The sequence below is a fragment of the Lissotriton vulgaris genome, chromosome 7 (genome assembly GCF_964263255.1).
Source record: "Lissotriton vulgaris chromosome 7, aLisVul1.2, whole genome shotgun sequence".
NCBI classification, from domain to species: Eukaryota; Metazoa; Chordata; class Amphibia; order Caudata; family Salamandridae; genus Lissotriton; species Lissotriton vulgaris.
The window spans coordinates 155205525-155230915 of record NC_141695.1 but is presented as its reverse complement, the minus strand read 5'-3'; the positions used below and the strand labels follow the sequence as shown (position 1 = coordinate 155230915).

Sequence of the window (25391 nt, the reverse complement as noted above, 5' to 3'; positions counted from 1 at the left end):
TGCCTTCTCCTGAGGAGGGCGGGCCTGCTTGGGGGCTCGTCCAGGTGTCCAATAGGCAGAACCTACGGAGTCTGCCGAAGCCAGGGGTACACAATCCCAAGGGGATACCACATATTACACAACAACCGGCACTCCCCGTAGAAACATTGGCGCGCGCGTGTGTGTGGGGAGAGAGGGGGAGGGGGAACCACGCCCGAACTCATCCCTTGTTTCTGGCGCAGGCAGAGAAGGGGTGGGACGTAACCAGTTAGCTCCAGGTCCTGGCTCGACCTTGACACCATCTCTTTTCTTAGGCAGACGAACAGAAGTGAAGCGCGGGGATGGAGGAGGGAAAGCACGCGCAGGTTTTGCGGAAAGTGGCCTTGGCGGGAATGCTGGTTGCCGTCCTCCTGGCTCAAGGTATGTTGTGGGGAGATTGAGTTCCCAGGTGTGCCCAACGCCCACTGGGACAAAAGGACTCTAGTCCCGCCAACCCTCGCATCCCTGGCCCGGGCAGCTGCAGCTTCGACGACGCACACAGCTCCCCAGCTGTTGTATGCTCGGGCAGCAGTGACCAGGGGGCCCTTACAAAGTATTCACTGCTTAACTGTGGGAAATGCGTGATTTTATGTCACGAGAAATCTTCTGGTTAATGCTGTCACTGCAGATGTCTGTATGTATAACGAGACAGTCAAACAACTGAATCCTGGTTGGTGCAGCGAGGAATAGTGGTGTCTATTTATAGCGCTGCCCGGTCCCCCTTGAGACCGAAAGTACTGTAGTGCTTATCGTTAGTTATATCAATGTTTTTAGCCGAAATCCAGCCGCACATCATTGAAAAGTTACAGATTCCTGAGTTGGGTGGGAACAGAATTGTAATTGCGAATGTAATAAAACAAGTTTGTTGGGGAGTAGGCAGTGGGCCCAGTGCAACTCACAAACAAACCTAAAAAATAAACTTTTCTTGTTTCAATGTAGCCCCATTTCCTTTAAGAAAAAACAGGCTGCAGTTAAAAGCAAGAAAGTTTATTTAAATGTAATTACAGATATGGCGTTCTCTGACCCCTTAAGGCAACCATCTATGCCTAAGGTGGAACCCAATCCCTGGATCGCACATATGAAACAATTTTATATAAGTAAATAGTGCGAATCAGAATATTCGGCTGTTTGTGAATGCAAAATAGCCTGACAAGTTGTATGAAAGGCTTTGTAGTTGCAATTTTATGTAATCGTAAAAATACAGATTACCTAAAATTGATACTACTAATAGAGAATCTCAGTTTGCGATTTACCTTAGCACAAGTACCACACATTTTTTAAATTCAAATTGTGCATTTAGGGAAATGCTATTACCATTGACTCAAAGTCGATGGTAACCATGTGCAAATTAAAAAAAATGCACACAAATGCATTTGTAGGTCGTACATGTGGTTATCTGCTCTGTGGGCTTTCACCACGTCCACACGTTTTCATTGGTACCTATGTCTGCCTTTCAAAATTGCTTCTGTTCCTTTGGTGAATCGTTCACATTTGTCACGTCTTTTGACTGTTTTGTTCTGACCTGGAGCCTGAGCAGTGCTTAATTTGTAAAAAAAAAAAAAGAAGTGCAAGTGCTGAAAATTTTGCCAAGGAGGCCACTGCACATGTCTTCCTCCGGTTAGCCCCACTTCCAACACTCTCACTGCCTCAGTCTTTATCTTCTACCCTTGATCTGTTGTCTGTCCCCTAAGTCTTTGCTCTAAGAATCTTTCCTCACACCTCTCTAATTGTTTTCTGTCACCTTTGTCACACCCTGTATTTCTGATTTGCCCTCTATTCGTTTTAGCCCTGCCCTTTTTTTTCTCTTCACTTTTATCCATGCTCTGCTCTCTCTCCCCTCTATCTTGGCTCTTTACTATCACTCTCTAGAAGTGATTAGCTGTGTCTCCATTCCATCATTTGTCTGCTTTTTTTTCCTGTTCTCTCCTCCAGATTCTTTCATTCTATCTTCTCTTTTCTTAATGCTGTCTTCTTCACATCATGGCTGCTTTCTCTTTGTATCTGATTTGCTCTCCTGCTTTTCTTCTACTTTGCTCCGTTTTATCTCCTATCTTGTTGTTTCTTCTCCTCTTTACTCTCGCTGTCTCATCTCTCGTCAGACTGTACATGTCCCTGATATTTTGAACTCTGCGTTTTCCCGTTGTCATTCCTAAAGAAGCAAAATATGTTTTACTTTCCTACCTACACTGAGTGCAAAAACAAAATGCACACCAAATTAAAATGCTTTTTTGCATATATTTATCAGTGTGGTATGACTGTGTTTATCGCGGAACAGGCGGCTGCTTGAGCACAGCAGGGCATCTCACTGCTAGTGCTGCCTGCAATTAGTAGGTCCAGGGATGGCGACGGCATCTGCATCCATTGCTCAGCTTGCTGTGATCCTGCCTGCTACAGCACAGGCATTGTCCCTAACAGTAATGCTGCCAATGCTCAGAAATTACCATGCTGGGGTGCAGCGCACAGATTCTACTGATGACACCATGGCGCACAAAAGTTGTGCTGGGCCACAGCCTCATCGAGCACATTGAGGATAGCAGCAATGCAGGGATGCCGGATATGTTACTCTGGCTACGCAACAAGTGGAAAGTCCACACTTACTTTAATTTATTCTTCCTCAAGAGCCCTCACTCCCAAGTTCCAAATGCGCTCTTGCAGCTTCCTTGCCTTAACTCCATCATGAGCCAGCCCCCAGCTACAAATATTCAATCGGAGGTTTAGGCTCAGGCAGTGGCAGGGTGCAGCAGACTAGGGGAATAGAATGCAAGCCATAGTTTGTCGATGACTTATTGGATTTGTGATCAGCATGATGACATTATCAGTAACATGGTAATACACAATCATGCCTGACTTGGCAGGCGTATGCCGGCCTGCCTATGAACATTTACCAGCCAGTCACCATGCAATTTATGTTATTTTGAATTGAACAATTAACATTGAGACCACCACCTGCAGGTTCAGAAACTGCAGAGCAAGAAGTGTGAAAGAAGTAGAGAAAGAAGTGCAGGTGCTGAGCACCTGAAAGCACCTGCTCAAATTAAGCACTGAGCCTGAGCATGTTACATGTATCCGTTCCTTTCTGGCCATTTGTGTAGATTTAGGTGCTACTTTTTCTTTGGCCTCAGCCCGTGGTGACATCCTCCCCACCACCTTTCACTGTGAAGATGGCTTCATCCAACTCAGTCTTCCTATGCAGTGCAGTGACAAGGGGGTTTGTTCACACGCAGCACAGGTACAGAGAAGGGTGTGTGTGTGTGTGTGTGTGGGGGAAGGCAAGAGGACATGGGAATAATGCAACCTAGCAATTCTGTCCACTTGCATGTAGTCACCAGCTCAGTTCTTGCTCTTGCACTATGCACAGAGTATAACTACATGGATAATCAAGATGATGCATAGATATTGATGATACACAAAGACCACCAGACTCAACTGATGTGTCAAATGCCTTGCCTGCTATAACCTTGTAGAGGATGCTTAGGGGGACGTTTTATAACTTGGTGGACAGTGGGCAGATCACCCAGGTGGATAAGCCCATGGTCTCTGCCACTCAGCCAGAAGAATGTCCACCCTATGTTTAGATCCCCATATGCATGGCTGCATTTCCGTGCAGTGATGGCATCAGCGGCAGTGGTACCCCATTCAGAGCACTGCAGGCTTGGTGGGCGGCTACCATTTTCTAAGCACCCACTCAGTAAACTTCTTTGTTTTGAGAAAATAAACTCATCCAAGCAGGAATTTGATTTCTCAATACAAAATACCTGATCCTTCTCCCTGCAAGTACAACCAGTCTGCATTTTTCAGCCGGTATCTCCCAGGCCTCAGGAAGGTAAACAGAGCAATATTGTGGCTGACCATCATTAGGACTTTGTAGCTCCTTGGAAGATGGCCCACCAGGTCGGATGTTTATACCAGCAGACAAGTATAAACCTGGCCCTTTGGCCAACTCTAAATAGAGCGAGGGAATTCTAGTTTGGTGGGGTGGAAGCTCCTCTTCTGTTAAACTTTGTCTTCGATCTTGGTGCTTTGAAGGGACCAGCATGTAGGTAATGTGGCTAAAGAAAACAAAAGTGATCTCGTAAAAAGCAAAACATCATTCTTCAGAGGAAAGGACAGACTAGAGGTAGTTTAGGCATATCTGGTTGAGGTCCGCAGAGGAGAAACAGGACTGAAACCTATATAACTTTGCATGTGAAAAATATACAATATTGCATTTAGCAAAACACAAACTTTTATGTGCACAAATACGAAAGCACACACATGCGTGCACATATCAGACCTTGAAATCACCACATAAATGTCAGCACCTCGGGCATTACGACCTGTTTGCTACTGGTACTAAGACCTCTTTCCAGGCAATCTTCAATCGCACCGGTCTTCCCTGTCTCAAAATGATAATTCCCCCTCCTAAGTTGTTTGTGACAATTTGGCGTCTTTTTTCCATTAGAACAAATGTATTCATTATTACATTGCCCATCACAAGCTATCATGCTGATTCATGCAGCATGATCACAAGGCTCAGCCTGTTTTTGTCACTAACTGTTCTTTCCATGATTATCTCCTAAAATGAAGACTCCCCAGATACAGTATGTGCAGTTTGGACTCAAAGGGGCATATGATCAAGCACAGAGTTAAAGCAGCGATAATGGGCTTGATAATATGCCCTTGAGAATTCCAGTAGAAGCCCATGTTGACACCAGAACATGGGCTTCTATTGGAATTCTCAAGGGAATATTATCAAGCCATTATTGGCGCTTTAGCAGCAGTTTTCTGCCGCTAAAGCAGCAATAACTTTAACTCCATTTCTTTATAATATGCCCCAAATTCTTTACTTTCATTTGTTACACCTGCTTGTACCTTGATTCTTAACCCCCCTTTTTATTTGGCACTGTCCCTGTATGGATGGAAATGGATCATCAAACCCATTTTTAAAGGAGTCAAACTTGGAGTCCAGGGCATAGGGTAAACACAGGCTCATCTTTCTTTTTCCAGCAGTTACTAAAATTGGGAGATCTTCTGTTTCACCGCCTTTCTACACGGGGGTGAGGGGGGGGGGGGGTGGAGGTAAGGCAAATTTCTGGATTTTAGACAAATGAGCTTAATACCTATTTTGGCCACCAAGACTGCCCCAGTGGCTTTACATAATGATGTCAGACAAGATTAGAATGATAGCATTACAACCTGCCTCATCCTGCTATTGAAGTTTTGTCATCCTGTCACCTCGAAATTAGAATTTTGAAGAGAAACCTTTTCATTCTGTGCCACTTGAAAGCGTGGATTGTTAATGCTACCATCAGTTCTAGATTTAAGTATGCCAATGATTATTACCTCGGCCTTCCTCAGTCGACTATTAACAAGCTTCAAGGCACCCAGAATATGGCAGTGTGATTTGTCATGAAATTTCATAGGTTCTTCGGGGTTCTCCATAAGCTGCACTGGTTTCCAGTTTCATGAAGAGTCCATTATATGATACTGTTTTTTCCCACAGAGCCATGATTATAAAACCATCCCCGCATTGTGCCTTAGCGCTAGTTTTTGGGTGATAGCGGCCCGTTCTTTTATCTCAAAGCATGTTAGTGATATTTATTGCTAATGACTTGCAAAGTAGGCCTTCTCGTTCAAAAAAGGCATGCAAACACCACTACTCCATATTATTGAGGGGCTTCTTGAAATTCTGAAGACCTAAAAAACTGGCTCCAACTGAAGTTAGAGCCAGTTACTTAAGACAAGAAAATGGCTGGTCTTAAAAATGGTGATAAAACTTGGGCCCATATCTCTGCAGGTTTTGGCGCTGGCCAGCACTGCAATCAATGCTGCAGCGCTGCTCTGCAACAAAACTACTGTGTAGGAAAGCACACAATCCATAAGGTAGTGCGCATTCCTGTGCCACAGTCATGAAAAGTGTTGCTGCGCTGCGACAAGAAAGCGTTGCAACACTTCTCACTACGCCCTTCTTGCAACCGCATGGATGCGCTGTAATCACTGGACAGCGCTCCATGGCGCAAGCAATGAAAGGTACATCAGGAATCCTGATGTATCTGCCTGAGCTAAAGTTGCGTATTGCTGCAGTCGTGTCACAACCATGACGCAACTCCAGCAATGCAAGGGGCCAGCCTATCCCTGTGGCACTGCCTCACCCTCATGCCTGCCATCAGGCAGGCGGAAGGTACTGACCCAGTGCTGTTCATGAGGGGTGCCCGAATGTCGGCGCTGTTGGAGATCCATCAGTGGTGGTTGCGTGCTGCGGTGTCATCGTTTTGGAAGCATTGGTGGAGTGTTGATGCCGAGGGAGTTGAGATGTTCTCTGCTCCCTTGATCCAGCTGCAAGGGGGTGCGATGATGGCGGTGGCGTCCGGTGGGCCAGGTGAAGACGTGATGTTACCAATGATGGTCAGTCCAGGAGAGTCCAGTGTTGTGGCTGTAGTTGAAGTACCCGCTGTCGGAGGTGACGTGCTCGACCGTGTGTCCTGCTATGTGACCTGTCGAGGTGACTTGCTGCTGGAGTTGGATGTTGGTGACCCTCCCCAGGAAGGGATGGTGTCCTGGTCACAGATGTTGTCCAGATGAAACTGTGTGTGTGAGAGTGAGAATAAGAAGTGTAGTCGGTGAAAAGTGAGTGAATGTTAAAACAGGGTAAGCAGTCCACAATGGATTTTATTGACGTGGCTGATTCCCTGATTAAAAGGGGTGAGAGGGGAGCTAGAGACTGTAGAGTGTGCAGAAAACGAACTCAATATGGGTTACCTTTGACACGGGAGAAGACTATTACAACGCAGGCAGTACATCATTAACAACGCAAGTCTGACAACGCAGGTGCTTTAACATCGCATTTGATCACAACGCGTTGTGAGGTCAGTAATGGGGTCATTTAAAGTTTCTCAGGTGTGTTTCGGTTTTGGGGTAAAATGTGAAAATGTATGTTTTTCTTGGGTTAAAATATGAAAAGGGGGTGTTTTTGGGGTAAAATTTGAAAAATTTGGTGTTTTGGGGGTAAAATATGAATAGTGGGGTGTTGGGGCACAATATGAAAATGGGGTGTTTTGGGGAAAATGGGAAAAATGGGGTGTTTGTTGGGGTAAAATAGGAAAAACGGGGTGTTTGTTGGGGTAAAATATAACAAATTGTGTATTTTCCAGGACAAACTATGAAAACAGGTTTTTTGGGTAAAATATCAAAAATTGGGTATTTTTGGCATATATTTAAAAAATGGGGTGTTTTGGGGTAAAATATGAAAAATTGGGTGTTTGTTGGGGTAAAATATGAAAAATGGGGTGTGCACTTGTCTCAAATGTGATTTTTGTGTGTGTATTGGGGGCTCATAAAAGGAATTACAGGGTTCACGGTTGGGTTTGTGGTGCAAAGGCTAGTTTTGGGTTGCACTCACTGAAGTGGGGACAGTGATCTTTATGTCTCTGCTATGGAACACCCACTCTACTGTTGCAATGTGCCTAGTATTAATATGCATTGGAATGGAATGCGAGGTGATGGCATGCGTCACAACTACGTATGTGCCTTTGGCACACTAGTGTTATGCCTGCTGTGCATGGGCGCACAGCGGCTACCATTGAGAAGTGCGGGGTGTGCTGGACAGCTGTGAGGTGGTAATCACCAGAAATAACACTGGATGGCGCGTAGACGTGGGGATGTGTGTGGGAAGCGTGTGTCGTTAAAAATGTATAGAGGGAAGTTTTACCTCAAAGCTGTGTTCCGTGTCTTTGTAGCTCCTGCTCTCCTGCGTCTGCTTCCAGGAAAAGGAAGTAGGAAGCCAGGCTACCTTCCCTGAGTCAATCACAACGCTGCAATGCAGCGGTGGGATTGGTAATCGGCAACATGACAAGTCATGCAGCCAGGGGCCAGAGGGGTGGCCATGTTCTCCATGCAGACTGTAACGCAGCCTGCATTGCGAACAGGGAAGTGTGCATGACTGCTTTAGATGGCCTGAGTGAGCCAACCAGACAGTCATAGGGCACTTGAGTGGGCATGCCAATCCGCCCATGCCCTGCTCTGTTTGGAGCTGTCCTACCCACCTCCTTAGGATACATAGCATTATTACATCAGCTAGTTATCCCATGTTTTTAACATGTTATCTGAGCCCGCACTTCCCCCCCGCTGCTGCCCCTGTGGCCCGCACCCCTGTCCTCGCCGCCTCCCAGCTGATCATTCCGCCCCCCTCCTAAATGGCGGACTCTGTGCGGTTGTGCAGTGGATGTGCACTGCTGGCACATAGGTGGTGCGCCTAAGCCAAGCCCGTCTGCGTTCGTCTGTGACATGACTGCGACCAGTGCCAGGAACCCTGGATCTCGAACCCGCCACTGCTACAGCTCAGCCACTCTCCATGCACTCAACGACGGGAAACTCAGAGACTGACAATAGGCCCCGCCAAACACGTCCCATGACCAGTTCTCCTGCCTACACTGCCACCAGAACTTTAACACCACACCGTCCTCCAACACATCCGACGCCAGTGTCGCAGCCAGAGAACTCCACACATGGATCTCCAACTGCGCATACAAGCTCGACCCACAACGCAACTCTGACAAATAACAGCCCAGGAAAGCCGCCTGGTTCACCACCAATCTCCAAGAAGCAAGACTCACCTGGAGATGCCTGGAGAAGAACTGGAGAAACACCAAGACACCCGAAATATACACCACCTATAAGGACGCCATGACAGACTACCACAACCAAATCCTCAACAACTCCACCAACTACAAGCAACTCTTCAAGGTCATTCATGAATTCACCAACCCAGGCAGCAAAGCCACAAACATCACCCCATCCCAAGACCTCTGCGATAAGCGTGGAACCTACTTACATTTCAAGATCAAAAAACTCTACAACAACTTCGCCAACCATCCACCAGACGTCACAGCTGGCCACCTGCCATCCGACATACCAGCCGGCCCATAATCTCCACCTGGATGCCTGTCACAACCGAATACACCGCCTCGGCTATGAAAGCCATCCACTCGGGGGGGGCCCCCACTGACCCCTGCCCTCCTCACATCTACCAGAGCACCGAGATCACTCTTCTCGCCACCACAGACGACATCCGCAACCTCCTGGACTAAGCCCACTCCGCAGCCCTCATCCTACTCAACCTTTTAGCGGCCTTCAACACAGTCTCCCACCACACACTAGTCGTCAGACTACAAAATGCCGGCATACAAGGAACAGCCCTAGACTGGATCCGATAATTTCTCACCGGAAGAAGCCAAAGGATTAGACTGCCACCCTTCCTTTCCGATTCCACGTAAATCACCTGCGGAGTCCCACAGGGGTCATCTCTGAGCCCGACCCTCTTCAACATCTACATGGCTCCCCTCACTGCCATCGTCCGACAACACAGCCTCAACATCGTATCCTACACTGATGACACCCAGCTCATCCTCTCCCTCACCAAAGTCCCCACCACCGCCAGACTCAACTTCCAGAAAGGAATACATGACGTTGAAGTCTGGATGACCAACAGCTACCTGTAGCTCAACGCAGAGAAGACAGCTGTCCTCGTCTTTGGAACCATACCTTCAGCATCGGACAACAACTGGTGTCTGCTGCCCTCAGAAGCCCACCTACCCCCTCGGACCATGACAAAAACCTTGGCATCGTACTAGACTCATCGCTCACCATGAACTGACGGGTCTACACCGTCACCTCCAGCTGCTTCAATACCCTCCACATCCTCCGCAAGACCTTCAAATCGAGCCCCCCAGAGTCAAGGAGACAGTCACACCTGCACTCATCACCAGCAGACTGGACGAATTAAACGCATACTACGCCGGCATTTACAATCCCCTACTCTGTAAACTCCAGACATTACAGAACACCACTGCCCGACTCATCCTCGGAATCCTCTGGCACAAACATATCAGCCAACACCTACAGAGACTCCACTGGCTCCCTGTGGACAAAAGAGTCACCTTCAAAATCATCACTCACGCCGACAAAGGCCTACACAACAATGGACCCAAATACCTAAATGACAGAATCAACTTCTGTGAGAAGATGGCCTGGCATATGCTGTTCACTATTCTAGTGGGCAACTTGCACCAGTCCAAACAACCCTTATTGATGATAGGTTTAAGACCACCTTTATTGAAAGCTATCCTAGTGGTGACTATGGAGAGCAGCCTTCAGGCTAAGTCTTGAAGGAGTGTAAAGCAGCTTGGTTTACCAGAATATAACCTCTTGAATGTCTAAATGAAAAGAGATTTACACAAGGTATATAGAAAAAATATATGTATTTATTTCTACACACTCTCTAGTACTCACTTTATGAGATTACAGAGCAAAGTACACACTTTTAATGCAATAGAACTTCAGTAAAGAGCACATTATACACTGGGCCTCGGGGGGACCAAACCATATATTAAGAAAGTGGTATAAGGACCACAACTTGACTGGACACAAGGCCTAGAGCCTGTAGAATCACTGGGACCACAGGGAACCACCGAATGTAGTGACACAGGTGTCCCACGGGGGACGCGTGCAGTGTGAGAACGTAGCAGCGAATTGCCGCTAACTTCTATGGGGAAAGTCTCAGTTAGAGTTAAGTTAAGTCACACTTAAGAGAGGACTTTCAACAAACCCCTTTAGACTTAAGGGGTTCTAGGCCCGACACCCACGGGAGCACCGTAGTACTCGAGTTACCTCACCCAGGGAAGCAGAGTGCATAGGTGTCTTTTGGTGTCTAGAATCGTCATTGCGATCTGGTGCAAAGTGCTGCTGCCATGGAGAAGAAAAGTGTCCGGTGGGATCCAAGCCTGGATTGAAGATGTGAGGAACCTGAAAGCAGAGGGAACAGAGTCTGGGTCACTTGCCAGTGACCAGGGGCACGATAGACGAATGCCCACCAATGTCGGGTGATTCAGGTGTGAAGAGGTTAAGCTTGACTCTGCAGCCACGAGGAACAGGAGGTGTTGACGATGACAAGGAGCTGGATTTGAGCTGTTCCACGAAGGATGTCGAGTTCTGCGGTGTCGGTACCCTTGTTGGACTCAACAAGGCTTGGCGACAGCAAACCACACAGGAAGAGAAAAGATGCTTTGGTTAGGACCAGCAAGGTCCGGGGGACTCACCAAGTGGTGGAGAGTCAGGGCACACCCGGAGCAACCATGTAAGCCCAGGGAAGTCAAAGTTGCCTTCTCAGGGACCCAGCAGTCGATGGACCAGGGATCGCGAAGGTACGTCAAGCGAAAACAAAAAGGGCCGGCTCACGGAACACTTGTGGAGTGTAAGCCAGCAATGTTCAGTGGAAAAGATGCTCTAGGTCTGGCTACAAGTAATTTAATGCACAGCCTCCAGGAACGTCGAGAAGCTAATGCACTTTCAAATGTGCACGGTGTCCAGGGTTCCGGTTCCATGGTACCCACGAGAGCTTCGGGTCGCAGTTTTGCTGGGGACTCTGGTCAGCTTTGGGGAAATCTGGAAATCCCCCTCCTGTGTTGCAAATACTTTGAAGGCCAGTGGGAGCTTCGGAGATGCAAACCGGTGAGATGCGTCTTTCGTGCCTGCCAAGCAGGAGAGTAACTCCTTTACTCCAAGGGAGATTCTTCAGCCATCCATCGTCGTGCAGATTGTTGAGGTTCCAGGATTCAGTATCAGTTTCGTCCAGGTGGAACCTAAAGTCCTGTTGCTAGGGGTTCCTATCTTCTACCCAAGGAAGGGATTGGACAAACTCTGGGAACCCACCCATGGGAAGGTCTGGAAAGAAGAGTGTCTAAACCCATTTTCTTTGTCCCGTTTCGCGCCCGAGCAGGAGCTGGTAACCCCTGCAACCGGTTTGAACTGCGCTATGCACAGGGACACCACATGTGCACCCAGTGCTGACTTCAAAGCACTCTTGGAGTGCACCCACCCAGCCCCAAAACACTAAAGCCTGTCTGGGAGGTGGTGACACCTCCCTGTGACAGGAAACTTATTGTCCAGGCCTCCCCTGCCGGAGTTTTGTCCAGCAGCAGGAGGCCAGACTTGTGTCTGTGGCATCCATTTTGTGAGGGATGGAATCAAACCCTCGCCGCCAGGACTGGTGGGGGGTATGATTCCAAAGTGTTTGACACCTAACACAACATGTTTCATTGGAGCCATTCCAAAGTTAGCATTTACAGCGAGGTTATAATGCACTTAAGACTATATGGTCTGGCCGCATCACAGAACAACCCTGGAGAATAGATTCCGAAGGCTGCAGAGGGGCCCTGCTCATGCATGGGCACCCTCTCACACAAAACCCTGCACCCTACCTTCAGGAATGATAAGGCCTGCCATAGGGGTGACTGATAGGTTTATATGTGTAGTGATTTAAGATAGATATAGGGATCCTGTATCTAATTAAGTGGTGCATACACCACCTTACACAGGCTGCAGTAGCAGACCTGTGGTGTTATTTTGGAAGGCTTCCCAGGAGTGGCATAATACATGCTTCTGCATCTGGTAGGCCTCTGGGGTACCTATGCCCTTGGTACCTAAGTTACCATATACTTGGGATTCATAAGGTTACCCCAGTAAACAAACTGGAATGCACCTAAAGTACTTGGAATCATTTTAGAGAGGAAGCAGCTAGGCTGGGGTCCTGGATAGCCGGGCCCCAGCCAGACTAAAGTCGGAAAAACAGTGAAACACCAGCAAAAAGTGGAGGTAACCATAAGAAGCAGATCCTACTCTCCTACAACGTCCACATACCAAAAGAGACATCCAATCTTCCAAACTTGCACTGGCCAAAACCCTGCGCATCCATAGAACAAGAGCAGGTGGCAAATCCTTCTCCCACATTGCATCCAAGACTTGGAATGAGCTGCCGGCAGATATCAGATGTGCCCCCTCCCTGAACACCTTCAGGAGGACCCTGAAAGACCTGGCTCTTTGGCTAACAGTTCTGGACACCCCTTAATCCCCAGCACCTTGATACCCTCACGGATGAGTAGCAAGCCTACAATTCCCCTGATTGATTCATTGATTGAGTTATGATAATGTGATGATTGTTCTTCTTCTGCACTGCTTGAGGTGGTGAAGCAACACTCTTCCGCCATAGCGGAGGAACCGCCACTGGAGGTCTATCATCAATGTGTGTTAGGCATGAGCGACTCACCCCCTGGCCCTCTTGCACTACTCGTCCCACCTTCTCCTTACCTGGACATTGATACTGTGGCGCAATCCACTGCACTCTCTCCAAATCTGTGAATCAGCCAGTAGGAGCCTCAGCCAGGTGTGATTTTACATGACTGGGTACAGCAGTCACCGCCTACTACGCTGGTGGACCTCCTGATGTAGTTGATGCAGCAGGGTCCCCTTAGCCGTGAAGGCGCAGCGCTCACGCCACACAATTCACTGTAGCACAGGGGCCGCAGCCGCAGCCTTCACAGCGTATGGCCAGGCCATCATCCGGCTTGTGATGCAGGGAGACAGCACACACCGTTGATGATCCCCTCTGTGCACACTGTTGTGGTGATGGATTGTAATATATGATGCAGATTTTACTACGTTGGTGCGCAGGAGTGCCTCTTCCATTAACCGCTCCAAGGGTCGCAAGTCGGTCTTCTCACACAGGTCCGCTACGTGGCTCCATGCGAACTGCCAGACTTCACCACCAGGTACCAGCTTGGAGCCCCTGGAGGCCTGAGGCCTGAGGGCTGGGGCACAGTCAGTTGCGAACAATGTTACATTAAACGGGCTACTAAAATGGGCAACATCCCGAGTGCGCACATTCAGCAGCTTCTGCGAGGCTGGTTATTGAAAGGGTTCGGGCTGTTGCTGAGCCTTGGGGAGCCGCGATTTGTTGGCCATTTTCCATCTTGTGGGGCCAGCAACGTTTGTTTCATGTCACCTGACCTCATTTTCCTAACATGCGTTGCCTGCACTGAGTACCTCGCGCCAACGTTTCACGGCTCATCTGTGGTCTCCCAACATGCAGCCTAAGTGCCAAGATGAGTGGCAACCCAACGGCGTAGCGGGCCTGGTCTCCCAGGCCTCACTATGCTAGCGGCGTGTACCTTCTAAAGGAGACTCGTGGTTTGGCTCCAACTCCCACAGTGGGCCTCCATACATGTGTGCTCACAGGCTAAGAAGACCATACCCGCCAAGGTCCTCCTGGCCAATGACTGTGGGTTCCGCATTTACGGTCACTGCGGATTAATGTTAATCGAATGCAGGCTGGCACGGGCAGACGGGTATGGAGATCAGTCCACTATAATACAGCGCGTGCTCTAGCAGATGCAATGCTACTCCTTTTACCTTATGTTCCTGCTTATATTAGGTATGCCGGGCAATATATGTCTGTAACTTTCTGTATTGTGAAATTAAAACCTAAAGTTTGTGGAATACCATTCATGATTAGAATCGTCAGTTTTGAATATATTTGTGACCCTTTCTCCTTGTAGTAAATGCGTGTTCTAGCTGTTGAAGAAGTACAATTAAAAAGTAAGGCAACTTTTCCCGAGCACATTGGTCCGTAGAGTTCGCGATGCAGACAGACAGGGCTAAAAAGAACAAAATAGAACTAGTCCGTAATCAAGGAGCAGAGCTCACCAGCCCTATTCTCTATGGATGAGAACCCCGATCGGAGGACGTACACATTTCTCTTTTAGCCCCGTCCTTTTCAGACTGGGCTCCTGGACTTCCTGCTGACTTAAAAGGTTTCTTCTTTGTGGGGCCATCTGGACCCATAAAGAAGATAAGAAAGCTTTTTCCACAAACGTAAGGCAAGGAACCCAGTCTGAAAAGGACGGGGCTTGGAGAGAAAGAAGAACGTCACTAGGATCTCTTCGCCAATGGCTGGCCACCGTTAAAGAGGCCAGCCAATGGAGAAGAGGGGCGGGGCTTAACCGTCGCTAGTGAAGTCACTCTAAAACATAAAATCTCGCGAGCTTGACTGCGCATGTGCGCAGTACGCCATGCGAGACCTAAAACGATGTCCATACGAATCACCCGTGACCTCGATTTCCACTCGACTAGGGAGAAACGAGCGTAGGAATAGTTAGTTCATATAAATGCTTGGGGGTATATATAGACAATCAACTGAATTTCCAATTTCAGAAACAATACTTGGAAAAAAAAGAAATGGCCTTATATACGCATTCTGTGCCCTTGCAAAAAAACTTCAGGGCCCATCCTTTAGGACACTAATAGCAGTAACTGCAGCGAAATGATTACCAACAGTAACTTATGCAAGCATAGCATTAAATGGTAAGGATCCAAAACTCCTAGACTCAAATGAAGATAGATAAAGTCTGTAGTGTACCTCAGAATGCATCCCCGGCTCAGGTACGATTGGAATTCGGCCTCATCCAACAGGAGATAGGGAGAAAATGTGCCACAATTAAAACCTGGTACAATCTTTGGCAGATCCGATCCGATATTTTACATGATGCCTTGTAGCGAGGCCAGGAAGACGATCCAAGTTCAAGTTACGGCAAAATCCTGTTTTGAAGGAAACCAACACAACAGAACTTTGAGCTCAGAATCCCTCCATCCAAGTCTTCCGCAGAATGACAAACAAAGTGGCCAAATTTCAAGCATTAATAGAAGATAAACTTACTTTGGCCAAAAGGTCCCATGCTTGGATGGTTCTTCAATCCTATACATCAGTGGTTCCCAAACTTTTTTGACCCGTGGCTCCCTTGACCTAATTGGCAGTTGGCCTTGGCTCCCCACCATTTTTTTACCCGCGCACCGCGGCGCACCCTTTGGGAGCCACTGGTCTACATGAAGAAACAAGCCTAGACGTGATGAAGGATTCAGAGAGTCGCCATCACTGTCATAAATCTTTATTTGCAATCGCAAAGATCTTATAAAGTATATTTCAATGCATACATAGAGTAGTATAAAGCACTTCCACTAAAAGTAACCAGGCTAGAGAAAGGCTCAAGGAGCTCTGTGGCGTTATAAGAAGTTTACGTGAGGTGGGCTCTGATCATGGGTATCTTCAGAAATGTTTTCGGTGGGGGGGGGGGCACATTTTTAACTTCATCACCATCCTCCTTGGACCCTTTCCCCCTCCGCCTTACACCCTTCTCCCCCTCCACCTTGCACCCTTCTCCCCCTTCCCCCTTGTACCCTACTTCACCTCTGCCTTGCACCCTTTTCTGCCTTGCACCCTTTTCTGCCTTGCACCCTTCTCCCCTCTGCCTTGCACCCTTCTCCCCTCTGCCTTGCACCCTTCTCCCCTCTGCCTTGCACCCTTCTCCCCTCTGCCTTGCACCCTTCTCCCCTCTGCCTTGTACCCTCCTCCTCTCTGCCTTGCACCCTCCTCCTCTCTGGCTGGCACCCTTCTCCTCTCTGGCTGGCACCCTTCTCCTCTCTGGCTGGCACCCTTCTCCCCTCTGCCGTGCACCCTTCTCCCCTCTGCCGTGCACCCTTCTCCCCTCTGCCGTGCACCCTTCTCCCCTCTGCCGTGCACCCTTCTCCCCTCTGCCTTGCACCCTTCTCCCCTCTGCCTTGCACCCTTCTCCCCTCTGCCTTGCACCCTTCTCCCCTCTGCCGTGCACCCTTCTCCCCTCTGCCGTGCACCCTTCTCCCCTCTGCCGTGCACCCTTCTCCCCTCTGCCGTGCACCCTTCTCCCCTCTGCCGTGCACCCTTCTCCCCTCTGTGCACCCTTCTCCCCTCTGCCTTGCACCCTTCTTCCCTCACACTCTACAACATGCAGCAGTCACGAGTGACGACCCCTCAACGAGGAGTGAGAGACAGAAGCTGGCAGAGTGCGGCTGCATCAGGGCATAAGGCGCCCACCCTACTATTTATATAAAATAAATAAATTTTCACCCTACGCTCTCCACCAGGCCCCTGACCCCGCACCCTGCACCCACCCAACGCTCTCCACCAGGCCCCTGACCCTGCACCCACACTACGCTCTCCACCAGGCCCCCCACCCTGCACCCACCCACCCAACACTCTCCACCTTTCTCCTGACCCCGCACCCACCCACCCTCCCAACGCTCTCCACCAGGCCCCTGATCCTGCACTCACCCAATGCTCTCCACCAGGCCCTTGAGCCTGCACCCACCCAACGCTCTCCACCAGGCCCCTGACTCCGCACCCACCCACCCAACGCTCTCCACCAGGCCCCTGACCCTGCACCCACCCACCCAACGCTCTCCACCAGGCCCCTGACCCTGCACCCACCCACCCAACGCTCCCCACCAGGCCTCTCACCCTGCACCCACCCACCCACCCAACGCTCTCCACCAGGCCACTGACCCACCCACCCAATGCTCTCCGCAATGACCTGGCCCTGCACCCACCCACCCAATGCTCTCCACCAGGACCCTGACCCTGCACCCACCCACCCACCCAACGCTCCCCACCAGGCCTCTCACCCTGCACCCACCCACCCAACGCTCTCCACCAGGCCACTGACCCACCCACCCAATGCTCTCCGCAATGACCTGGCCCTGCACCCACCCACCCACCCAATGCTCTCCACCAGGACCCTGACCCTGCACCCACCCACCCAATGCTTTCCACCAGGACCGTGACCCTGCACCCACCCACCCAATGGAGGTTAAAGCTAGTCATTTTATGCGTATCTGTGCTCCCAGAGAGAACACTGGGATACCGCCACAGGTTTATTAAGCCGCGCACAAACACCCTCTCTCTCTCCCAATCATTTAAAGAATCCAAAATATATCTCATCAATAATGTGATTTCTCTGCCTGATAATGGACTTGGTACAACGTTGCACATAAATTTGAAAAAGCCGTCATAATAGGAACGTTCGTGAATGTCATTTGACATTTGAAAAGTTTTACCCTTTTTCTGTGTTTTGGTTGGCTGGATTTATTTTTTTTTTATTTTTTTTTGGTGTTGATTTATATAGCGCAAATTCGACTCAAAGAGCACCAGTCACGTTACAAAAGGATGCATTCATGTATTCTGTTTTTGTAGGCGCTGGGAGATTAAGTGATTTGCCCAGAATGACACAGGATTCTGAGCTGACACAGAGGGTCGAACCCGGTTCCCCAGCTCCAAAATTGGCAGCTCGCAGTTTCACTACATTTTGAGGATAATTATATATTTTTTTCAGACCCACATCCTGCACAGCGGCGCGGCGCCCCTGGCTTCCCTTCACGGTGCACCAGGGTGCTGCGGCGCACACTTTGGGAACCACAGATGTATGACATAGATATTAAGCGTGTACTCCCTGGACAGGTCCTGAGCATGGGTAGAGGAGGGGAGAAGATGGAGCTTGAGGTCAGAGCTACCGACTTTGGAACTGAGGAATCGGGTTTGATTCTGGTTTTGGCTCAACATCCTGTGATCCTGGGCAAATAACTTAATCTCTCCGTATCTAAAAAAGGAACATGTCCTTATGAAATGTCATTGGTGCTCATGTAAAGCACTCCAATATGTTTGGGTTGGGTTTGCTCTATATATAAATTGAGGGGGAAAATGAAAAAAATAGTTTCATTTACTCTTTCAATGCTATTTGCATCTAAATAACCGAAGGTGCTCATGACTTCACAAAGAGCATGACCCCCCTCCTGTGCTGCAACTCCTTGCCTTCTGCTACTTAACAGCATCTCTTTCACAGCTCATCAGCAGCTGAAAGAGTTGATTGTCTTTTTTAATGGTTAGAACTGCCAGGCGCCAAAATGCGGGATTATGGGCATCATCTTTTGCCTTTGAGTAAGAAGTGCCTGGATCTTCATTGGCAGGTGGGCCTCACAGCTATGTCTGTAGCCGAGTCCTGTGTGCGCTGTTTGTGCATCCCCTGCCGCTGTGATGCTCTGCTTCAGAAAGGCCGAGACTAGGGGCAGAGCAACCTATTCATCACGGAGGCGGGGGGGGGGGGGGGGGCGAAAGTGACACATTTAGTGCAACTTAAACACTCCCTTTCCCACATCGTGCGCGGTGCCCCTGCCTTCCCTTCACAGTGCACCACAGCGCCCCGGCGCAGTTTGGGAACCACGGCTATACATCATCTCGCCTGGCGGAATACCTAAGTACAACATATTTGCCTAATTTGGAACGAAAGCTAATGGCCATTAGATTTGGAGTATTACCGGGTTTGGCCAATCAACTTGCATGGAAGTATAAAGGTTCCAAAATATGTAGCTTATGTGGCGCATCACGGCAAGATTTCATTCACCTCACCTCATCAGTGTCTGCCCCTTTTTAAAATCTATCTGAGTGTTGCTACTAAAAAAAGCTTTTAACGATGGGGGCATTTGAACTTGCAGATTGGCCATCATCCAAGGACTTGGAACAACAGATCCTCAATTCAATCAATCAATCAGTTGTAAAGCGCACTACATACCCGCGAGGGTCTCAAGGTGCAATTAACTTGTAAGCTGATGACATTTTAATTACTTTATGAAAAGATCAAATGGCCAATGGAATTAAATACTGCTAGTCCAGAAATGTCCAGCGATCGAAAACCCTATTGAAATTCTAAATGCAAAATGTTTTTTAATGTTAACAGTCCATGAAATACCAATTCTGTTGCCAATTTTAAGATACAGGATCATGCTTCATTTTTAAGTGTTTATGTTGCTTTTAGGATAAAATAGTTGCATGTCTTTTAACCATTTTTAATGTTTGTAAAGTGCCGAACCTCCTTTTCTATCAGGATATTGTAATAGTTTTTCTTAACTTAAACAATAATGTATTGAACTTGAACATAAGACAAAACTCGTATAGGTTACCAGTCCACAGAACTAAAACACCCATCCTTTAATTTAGTCCACCACTGCATGTCTCAGCTAGCTACGTACTATGACCGCTTCTTGACATCTCACAATGGAAATCGGATATGGGATAATAGTTACAAAGTCTGTCCCAGCAAATCTTTGATCCATGTCTTCCTCCAAACTATGCCTACCCTGGACCACAAAACATGATATCTCAGGATGGACAACCCCGTGCAGTAACCAGTTATGTGGGCTATAAAGTCCCCTGCAGTGTTTCTCCAAGCTGCCTGCTTACTGAAAAACAAAAACTGTGTGCATGCCTCTCATACTTCTTCATCCATCCCACTGCTAAGGGCTGCATGCCATACCACGATAACCGCACCTCTGTAGTCAACACAGGACATGGAAACACTTCCCATGTAGGGTTAAAACAAAGACAACACACTTCAAACCACATTTTATAGTGCTAACTACCCCTATGTGGGCCGCATTCAACACCGCCCTTAGGGGTAGTAAGCACTACATATATGAGGCAATACAATACAAACAGCAGTTGTAAATACTTTTGGTAATATCTTCAGGACAGTTCTTATCCCCAGCAAGCATTGAACCCATCAACACAACCTTCCCCACCTATACAAAATGCAGTGTCAAAATATAAGTGTGGTAATTATCAGTATGGCAGATTTACTGTCTGTATTCGGGTGTCCACACATTATTACAACCTGAAACGTTATAATCCACCTTTTCATTACCATAGAAATCAATGGAAATTATACCAACATTCAAAAAAAGCCTTGCATTGCCAAGCATCAACATTGTCAATAAAGCGTTGTGGTAAAGAACATACATACTTTCCAGAGTCTTCAGTCTACCTCTAATATGCTGCTGCTGTTGCAACTTTAGAACCAACCAATAAGAGTCACTGCAGTCCAGATTGTTTGTTCAAAAATACAATACCAAGGAGTATTTAGAATTATACAACATATGCTACCCCCTACAAGACATTTTATGGACAATAATGGAGGGGGGGCTCCTGTGCCTCTGCCTCTTCGGGGCACTACAAAGAGAGGAGTATGCAAATTGCATAGCCCACATAGGGGCTTATGGGATACTCCTAGCCCTGATGACATGAATATTAAATTAGTGGCTTTGCCCACTCACTCAGACACTTAGTGCAACAATGGTTGGGGCCACAAGGGGGGGGGGGGGCACCATGAACTCCACGGCACCTACTGGTTTCCCATGCTGCGGCACCACTCCCATGGTTGCTGCACATGAGCAGGCTTTTTCTATGTTCTTCCTGTCCGCATTGACCTTGAGAGGCTCAGTGCAGAGTGCGCCTCCTCTCAAAGACTTGTACATCAGAGTTGGGTGCAGCTCCTTGCTGGCTCATCAGTCCTTCCTGTCCCATGTTATGTTACCTTATGTAGCTTTATAGAGTGCTCTATCAGCCGGGAGAGCACCCTGGTGCTGAGCATGTGTGGGACTAGCCAAACCCAAGACCTAATGAAACTACTCAAAAAGATAGGTCTTCAGCTTCTCTTGGAATTTAAGAAGGGAGAAAGAGGCTTTTATGCATAGTGACAGGTTGTTCCACACGTTAGGAGCAATGTAGGAGAAGGCTTGTCTGCTGGATCTGGTTTTACATGTGAGTGGGATGTGTGCAAGTAGGAGTACCCATGAGCGGAGGTGTCTGGACGGTTTGTGAAAGCAGATGCGATTGTTGAGGTTTGTTTGCCCAGTGTTTTGCAGTACCATCAAAATGTGAGTGAGGAGTTTGAAATGTGCTCATTTGTGTATGGGGAACTACCGGAGCTCCTTCAGGTATGGTGTGATGTTAGTGAGGCATGGGAGATTGGGAATGATTTTGGCCAACAAGTTCAGAGTTTTTTGTTGATCCTGGCATTAAGGGTGTTCCTGTAGTCCAGCTTGCTCGTCACAAGGGCATGCGTGACACTCTCCTAGTGGTCATTGGGAGCAATTTGAAAATCTTACTTAGCATTTTCAGGGTAACATTGACCATGTTGACTTGGGCAGTTAAGTTAAGTTTTCTGTTGATGACGATCCCAAGGTTCTTGGCATGGGTGTTGAGGGTGAGGGTCTGTCCTAGCTCTGTTGGCCACCAGGTGGAGTTTCACTGAGTTGTGATCTACCCAAACAGTCTTCTTTGCATTGGGCCCTAAGGCATGGGATGGCCACCCAGGGGGTAAAGAAAATGTTGTGGAGCATTATTCACTCTTATCCCTCCATTGTCCCAACTAAGAAACCGGCTTAGATACAGGTTTGTCTCGCCCCATAGGCTTTTTCATAATTTTGCAATCATTTGCTCCTGGTGGCCAGCTCTAGATACTAGAAGCATTCTCTTTGGGCCTCATGGCCTGAAGGTTGGATTTTCCTTCAGGAGCTTTATTGTTTCTACTTCCTTCCAGACCAGCCCTCTGCCTAGGCTCCTGATGCTCTCGCCTATTTGTGGAGGACCTTCCCCCAGCCCCTCCACAGCTAGTAGGTAGACCATCCTCCATGCCACATTGCCAAGATCCCATGGCCTCTTGGCGATGTGCAGGGCTCATGTGTGTCAGCATAGTCAAGGAACCATCCACAGGAGTCTCAGGGAAACAATCTGGAGTTCCATAGCATGCTTATTGCCTCTACTATTTCTGAGGTGCTGCGCCACTGACTCTTTAGAGATCTATACTAGTCCTGGGTGCCAGCTAGAGCCAAAGTAATTCGGTTCTTCTTCTTAGTGGGGTCAGGTTGTTTTCCTTTCCAGTTAGGCATTCAATAACCATTGTCTCTCCCAGTCCCAGTGCCTTCTCAATCGTCTCTTCATTGTGGAGGAGTTTTTAAGTGAGAGTGGAGGGTTAATTAAGGAAGGTACCTCTGCCCAATCCTGGAGTGCCACATCAGAACTCCATTCCTGCCTTAACTCTCCTGCCAGCATTCTGGGACATGTAACTTGGTTACTTCAAGATGTCTATGAAAATACCTTCAGTGGGAGCCCCAGCTCCCCCCCCCCCCTAACAGCCAGAGCTGCCTGATCCCTTACCATCAACATGCCAAAGTGGAGATCCTCCTGTGTTCGGTTCCAGAGGTCTGGCCTTCCTCCTTGGTTTCTGTGGGTTTGCCTAGGCCAAGTACAGTGTGAACAGTTAATTAACAGAAGCATATTTCCTTCCCATCTCTTCCTTTACCAGGAACTGGGCCAGGCACTGATAGTGTATTTATGGTCTGTGAGGTCTTTGGTCCTCCTGCTGGCCAACAGGATAACTGAAGTGGCCCAGTGGAATGGGGTGGGGAGGGATAAAGTCTGATAATGACTGAGCCAAGGAAATATGACTGTTGTTAAAGTACCCGATGGAATCCAGTTATTAAAATAGTGACAGTTGATCTACACTCATTGTACTTTTGAGGTGTATCTAGAAGCATAAGTATGGCAATACTGCCATGCACAGTTTCTGTTCATTAGAAATATTGCAGTAAGCACACAGTATTTCAGTAAGCACTACAAACCTACACATATATGCCCACTAAGGTGAGGCCTACACCAGGTTGGCACCAATCCCTGAAGGGTCTCTTCTGTGAAAGGCTGCCTGTGTGAAGATACCAGGCTGAGCTAGACGGTAGTCTCACGATCAGCCCGCATGTGTATGCATATGCATCTACTCACATGCTCCTACTCACATGCTCGGGTGTAACCATGGCAGAGGCTATTACTCTAGCTGGCCATAAAAAGCGGATACTGTTGGTTGGCACTCTAGTAGCCTAGTAGTCAATTTTCATAATTTACCTCAAGTGACCCTTGGATGTGAGTCTCACTCGCAGTAAAAGTCAGACATTGGATAGTCATAAAGTGAAAACATTCAAGGGGATTAAGTGGGGCAGCTTATTTTGCTTCATTTCCCATGATGAGCAGGCTCAGTACTGATTTGCATAAAGTAGGGTTTTGTCTAGAGTGGCAGGGTGGGTGAATAATTATGGACAGTAATGTGGCACACGCGATTGACAATGGCTGTGACTAATAATAATACAATCTATATACTTATTTGTTCAGTATAGCACCAAATGGCTCCTTATAGAGGTTGAAGATAACAGTGGATAGTATGCCAAATAAACACTGGTAATAATATATATTGAAGCCCCTGATAAGCTGCCCTGAATTATTATATCCTTCCTAAGAAGTGCTGGTAAAGTCCTGCACCCATGCACAGGAATGCTACTACATGCAGCTCCATTGGCAGCAAGATGCAACCATTTTTAAAACCTTCCTGAAGCTAGGTGCAGAAGAATGCTGTCAGGATTTGGAGGACTGTTAAATAATCCCCTCCTGAGCTGCTTGCTGACACAAGGTCCTGAGATATTCAGTGGGTTGAAAAGTGGTATGTTTAGTCATACATGCAAGAGAAGTGTGATTCACTGGTTAGACCGGCAGAGACTGAAGCAGAGATCAGGCCCGGGACCAGGGTTCAAGTCCCGACGCGGCTGGGTCTGGGGCTCAATGTCCGCGGACTCGATAATTCTCGCATTAGCGCCTACTTTAATCATGGGTCCCACTCTGCAATTCTGGGCAATAGCTTGCTTAATCTCCACAACGGCCCCTACAACACTGGGATGCCTGGCTTCACCTTGGGGGTGCCCAGGAGAGGCATCTCACAGGGAGAGCCAGAAAGGGTTCCACAGCGTTATACAGCGCTGGGACGCCCCGTTGGGGCAGCTGTGCGCTTTACAAAATACACTACATACATTCCCGAAGGCATGGCTATGGTGTCTAAAACTTCTTGTTATGGGAGTTGATCAAACAGATATATAGCACTGCTGTCTGAGGCAACACTTGTTCTGCAGTCAGTGGCCTCAAGTTGTAACTTCTGAGCAGTGAACCTCAACTGTCAAAGCTAGGGTGTGTGCTGTTGCTTAAAGGAAACATGAGTAAGATCCCTCCAACCAAAAAAGCCAAAGTATATCCCTTCAATGTTACCTGAGGGATAGCTCTGCTGTGTGAATATTGAACATGCAAGTTCTTTATCACTTTAGTAACAGTCTGCTTTGTAAGTCCAGAGCTTGAGAGTTCTGAATCACCTTGAGAATAGATGTGGTTTTTGAGGCTTGCACCTTTAAGGTTTTTTGATTTGTGATGACTGTAGAAAAGTGCCCCTTTTTTGCATGGTTGCCCTCCCAATTTTTGCCTAATGTTGATGTACTTTGACTGAGTGTGCCTTGGGTTCCTGCCAACCAGGTATCCAGGGCCTGTGCTCTTTCCCTAAACTGTACTGATGCAACACCTGCTAGATTTGGGCGGCTTCAATTGGCAGAGGTAGGTACCTTTGTCTAAATAGGGACCCTTGCGTCTAGTCAGGATAAGGGAGTACACTTCTAAAATAACCCCTGCTCACCCTCTTGGTAGCTTCCGCGAGCAGACAGGCTTATCTCAGTCAGTGTGTAAGGCATTTGTGAACACATACAGTAACCCAGATAGACACCACACAAGTTGTGGTATACAAATAAGTATTTTTGAGTAGACTTGAAACAAGACCACAAACGACAAAAATGCACAATACTGTACTTCAAAAATGGTAGAAATAACTTAGTTCTCTTTAGATGTAAAATGCAACACGTTAAGTTCAATGTACCTTTGGATGCGTACCGCCATACAACGAAAGTGTTGCTGGGAAGGTGATGTGTTGGTTCCTTACACGCAAGAACAGTGATGCGTTGGGTCCCGCTGCTGCATAGGGGATGCATCATTTCTTCTCCTCGTGGGG

The 25391-nt window shown here is 47.9% G+C and overlaps 1 protein-coding gene across 1 annotated transcript in view; it reads left to right on the top strand.

Moving 5' to 3' along the window:
* Nucleotides 1-223: 223 nt before the first annotated feature.
* The window catches only part of LOC147701040 (ly6/PLAUR domain-containing protein 5-like), a 275228-nt gene continuing 250060 nt past the window's right edge, over nucleotides 224-25391 (top strand). Inside the window, exon 1 of the mRNA XM_086929842.1 lies at nucleotides 224-399. Within this exon, the coding sequence (XP_086785968.1) occupies nucleotides 321-399 (79 nt within the window). The 5' untranslated portion in view covers nucleotides 224-320. The remainder of the gene's footprint in view (nucleotides 400-25391) is intronic.